The sequence below is a fragment of the Condylura cristata genome, unplaced genomic scaffold (assembly GCF_000260355.1).
Source record: "Condylura cristata isolate star-nosed mole 26May11 unplaced genomic scaffold, ConCri1.0 scaffold00038, whole genome shotgun sequence".
In the NCBI taxonomy this organism is placed as follows: domain Eukaryota; kingdom Metazoa; phylum Chordata; class Mammalia; order Eulipotyphla; family Talpidae; genus Condylura; species Condylura cristata.
In genome coordinates this window covers 9,190,197-9,193,589 of record NW_004567139.1, presented here as the reverse complement: position 1 = coordinate 9,193,589, position 3,393 = coordinate 9,190,197, and the positions used below count along the sequence as shown (strand labels likewise).

The 3,393-nt window shown below is 70.5% G+C and overlaps 1 protein-coding gene across 1 annotated transcript in view; it reads right to left on the bottom strand.

The window, feature by feature from the left end:
- The window catches only part of SEC14L1 (SEC14-like 1 (S. cerevisiae)), a 21,806-nt gene that overhangs the window by 2,529 nt on the left and 15,884 nt on the right, over positions 1-3,393 (bottom strand). Inside the window, exons 4-6 of the mRNA XM_012733005.1 lie at positions 1,903-2,299; positions 1,159-1,393; positions 293-402 (exon numbers count right to left, since the gene is read on the bottom strand). Of these exons, the coding sequence (XP_012588459.1) occupies positions 293-402; positions 1,159-1,393; positions 1,903-2,299 (742 nt within the window). The remainder of the gene's footprint in view (positions 1-292; positions 403-1,158; positions 1,394-1,902; positions 2,300-3,393) is intronic.

The following is a 3,393-nucleotide window of genomic DNA, read 5'->3' as shown; positions in this document are numbered from 1 at the left end:
CCCGGGCCGACTGGGCGCCGCGTGTCAGCAGACACGCGGAAGGCAGGCTCAGGCTTTTCCGGCCCTGGACAGCCTGCTGACCCCTCCCAAACCCAGGAAGCGAAGCGCCCCGACGCCTGGCAGAGGAAACCACGGGCTACGGCCACGGGCGGCGTGGCACACCGATCCCTCCGCGGTGTGAGTGGCTGGGCCACACCCAGGGCCCCCCAGCGGCCCGCGGGGTAGGAACGCCTGAGGGGATGGGACGCGGCTGACACGGGGGGAGGGGGACGACAGGGAGGGGCCTGCTCACTTTGCCCTTGTGGGTCTCCTGCAGCCACTGGCGAAGGCGGATCAGGCAGCTCTCCTGCAGCGGAGTCAAGTCCCCCAGGTAGCGCTTGATGTAGTCTGCATCCAGTTTGTCTGGAACACAGGCCGCACGGCGTCACCACGGCAGCACTGCCAGCGGCGGCCCCGAAGCCCCTCGGCTCAGGGAGGTGGCCGGGGCACAGCCCCCCGGGCCCGGGGCCGATTCCTGCAGTCCCTGGTTACGCCAGGCCCCTCCGTTTGCCGGTGGCCTCGCCTGCACCCTCAGCACCATCAGCACGAGGGCAGCGACGCCACCTGACACTTCTCAGTCAGTTATGAGGTGCGTCGCGGGACACAGAACCACGACAGAGGCAGGCGCCCCCCCAGGCCCGTGCTGGCCGGCACTGAGACCTTCAAGGCGCAAGCGTCCTCTGCCCCGTAAGGCAACAAAATGGGAAACGGGAAACTGCAAAGGCCCAACAAAGTAAAAAGTGAAACGTCTCCCGCCTGCCGGCGCAGACGGGAGGCCACGGCCCTTCACGAAACATGGGGGCCTCGCCGGCTTCTCGCTCGTGGTGGTGGGCAGCGCTCAGCGGGGTGAGAGAGCGTGTGTGCGGGGGGCGCGGGCGGGCCCTGGCGTCACCCCGGGCCCAGGCCGCAGGGCCGCGAGCGGGTCACGTGCCAGACGGGACGAGGTGCCCGCGGGGGCGGCGGCACGGCCAGGGACAGCTCGCCATCACCCTCGCTGCCCCACTGTAACACACAAAAGTCTAAGTTTTCTTCATTCTAAGGAAAATGCACGGCACGCATCCAGGGTCAGCAGGGCAGGCGGAGGCCAGGGGACAGCACGGAAGCGCCGCTCAGACCCACCGTCAGGGGCCCCCGCCGCGGGCTCGGGCCCCCCGCTGGGGCTGCTGAGGGCCTCGCTGGTCAGCCCCTCCTTCTGGGCGGCATCCGGGGTGGCGGCGGCTGAGGCCACGGCCAGCTGGGCGCTGCAGGCGGGCGTCTCGGCGGAGGGCATGGCGGGAGGCGGGGCCCACCGGGGCACAAAGGTCACGCCCTCCTCTTCCAGCTGCCGCAGGTAATACTCAATTATTTCTTTGCCCTTTAAGACAAACCAACCTCAAGGTGAGCACACGGTCAGCGTCCAGTCACCCACGCCTCCCGCTTCTCAGAGCACTAACACAAGCAGTCTCGCTACAGAACAAAGAGGAACCGAATAAAGGCCTCTGACCTTGCATCTCGCGGTTATCGCCTCTCCCCCCCAGAGCCGGGAGCACCAGCCGCCTCGTGAGACGGCTGCTAACAGTGCTCCCCACCACCTGCGCGCTCGGACCGGGCTGCCGTCCCCGTCCAAGCCCTGCGATGCCCTGGGAAGTGGGGCGCGGGAGGGGGCCCGAGAGGCCAGCGGGCCTGAGAGGCCACTGCCCGAGGGAGCGAGCCCGCCCTGGGCTGGGCGCCAAGGTCGCACCAGTGGCCCTACGGGGCGCCACTCCGAGCCCAGCGGGCGTCAGCTGGGGCGCCTCACCCCCCCAGGGCCGGCCGGCAGCCGGCCAGCACACCGCAGGCCTGGCGGGCGGCGCCCGACCGCCACCGCCGAGCCACGGGACTCACCTTCTTGATGTTGCTGGTGTACTGCTTCATTGCGATTTTCTCTACTGTACTTTCAAATCCAAAGAAGGACTTAATATCTAAGCTTGCAGACTGCTCAAAGCAGGTCCAGTCTTCATTTTCAGGGTGGACCTGCAGAGGAGAGAACACCCGGGCGGTCACGCTGCCGGCCGGGAGAGAGCCCAGCAGCGAGGCTGTCAGCGGTGACCCCAAGGAGGCGGGAGTGCCCCCGGGGCTGGGCAGCTCTGATGCGGTCACGCCAGGCCCCGACAAGGCCCGGACTGGCCTGCACGGACTGAGCGGAGGCTCGATTCCACTCGGGCCCCCGTTACTCCCAGAGGCGCCCGGCAGGAACTGCGCCCTGCCTGGGAAGGCGGTCTGGGGGGGCTGGGCTCGGGCGCTGCGGAGGGGAGGGGCGCGGCTGGGGCAGGCTGCAGAGCAGCCGGGCAGAGGGGTAAGTCCGCAGAGGGGCGGCCAGGCAGAGGAACACCGGGAGCAGGCCGCCGTGGGCGCCCGGGCAGAGGCCCCGGGCGGGCTGGGGAGGGGCGCGGCTGGGGCCGCCGAGGCTCCGGCACATTCCAGCGTGAGACCAGCGTGAGCTGCAGGAGCCCTGACCCTCGGGCCCGTGGCCAAGAGGACAACGTCCACGGCAAGGACCGAGGTGGGGTGTCCACGTCGTCCTCTGGAAAGCAGCCCAGGGCAGCCAGCAGGGGCAAACCCCGAAAGAACCTGACCCAAGCACTCCGGTTCGCACCGGGGCGTGTGCAGGGATGGGGTGTTGGGGCCTCCAGGGCCCCAGCGGAGAGGGCAAGGCAGGCATTAGCACGGAAAGACCCCAAACCCAGGGCACTGGGCAAAGAGGGGTCACTGGGGGAGCACCTCCTGAGGGACAGCCTGCCCCCGCTTTCTCCCCACGCTGCCATCACCCCCATGCTGCCAGCCTCCCGAGCGGCCCAGCGTGGCTGGGGTGCCCAGAGGCACCCAGGGGCAGCCCGGGGCACGCCGCCTCCGGGGCCCCAGAAAGGCCCAGTGGCTGCCCACAAGCAGGCAGTGGCCGCGGGGGGCCTATCGGGGCGCCTGGATGGGGGTGCCGCCCCCCCTGCCCAGGTCCTGCATCCCCACAGCACCCTGCACGTCAGCCCAGGCGCTGGCCTCCTGCTGGGACACTGTGGAACCCCGCACACCCCCTTGGGGTCACCTGGGGGGCCCTGGCCTCACGCTGCACCGCCCTGCGCGGCCCCTCCCCCGCAGCCAGGCCCCCTCTGCCGTCCAGCAGCCCGCAGCCCAGCCGGGAGGCCTCACTGGACTGGCCCGGCGTCGGGCAGACAGTGACCACTCCCGGCCTCGCCACGGAGCAGCCCGGCCGTGTCCCCATAAAACCTGACGCACAGGCACGTCCCTGGGCCCCTGGCTGGCTGGGGGCGCCCCCAGCGCCCCTGAGGCGGGGGCAGCACCGGCCTGGCGGGGAGCAGGTCCTCGGCCGGCGCCGGTCTG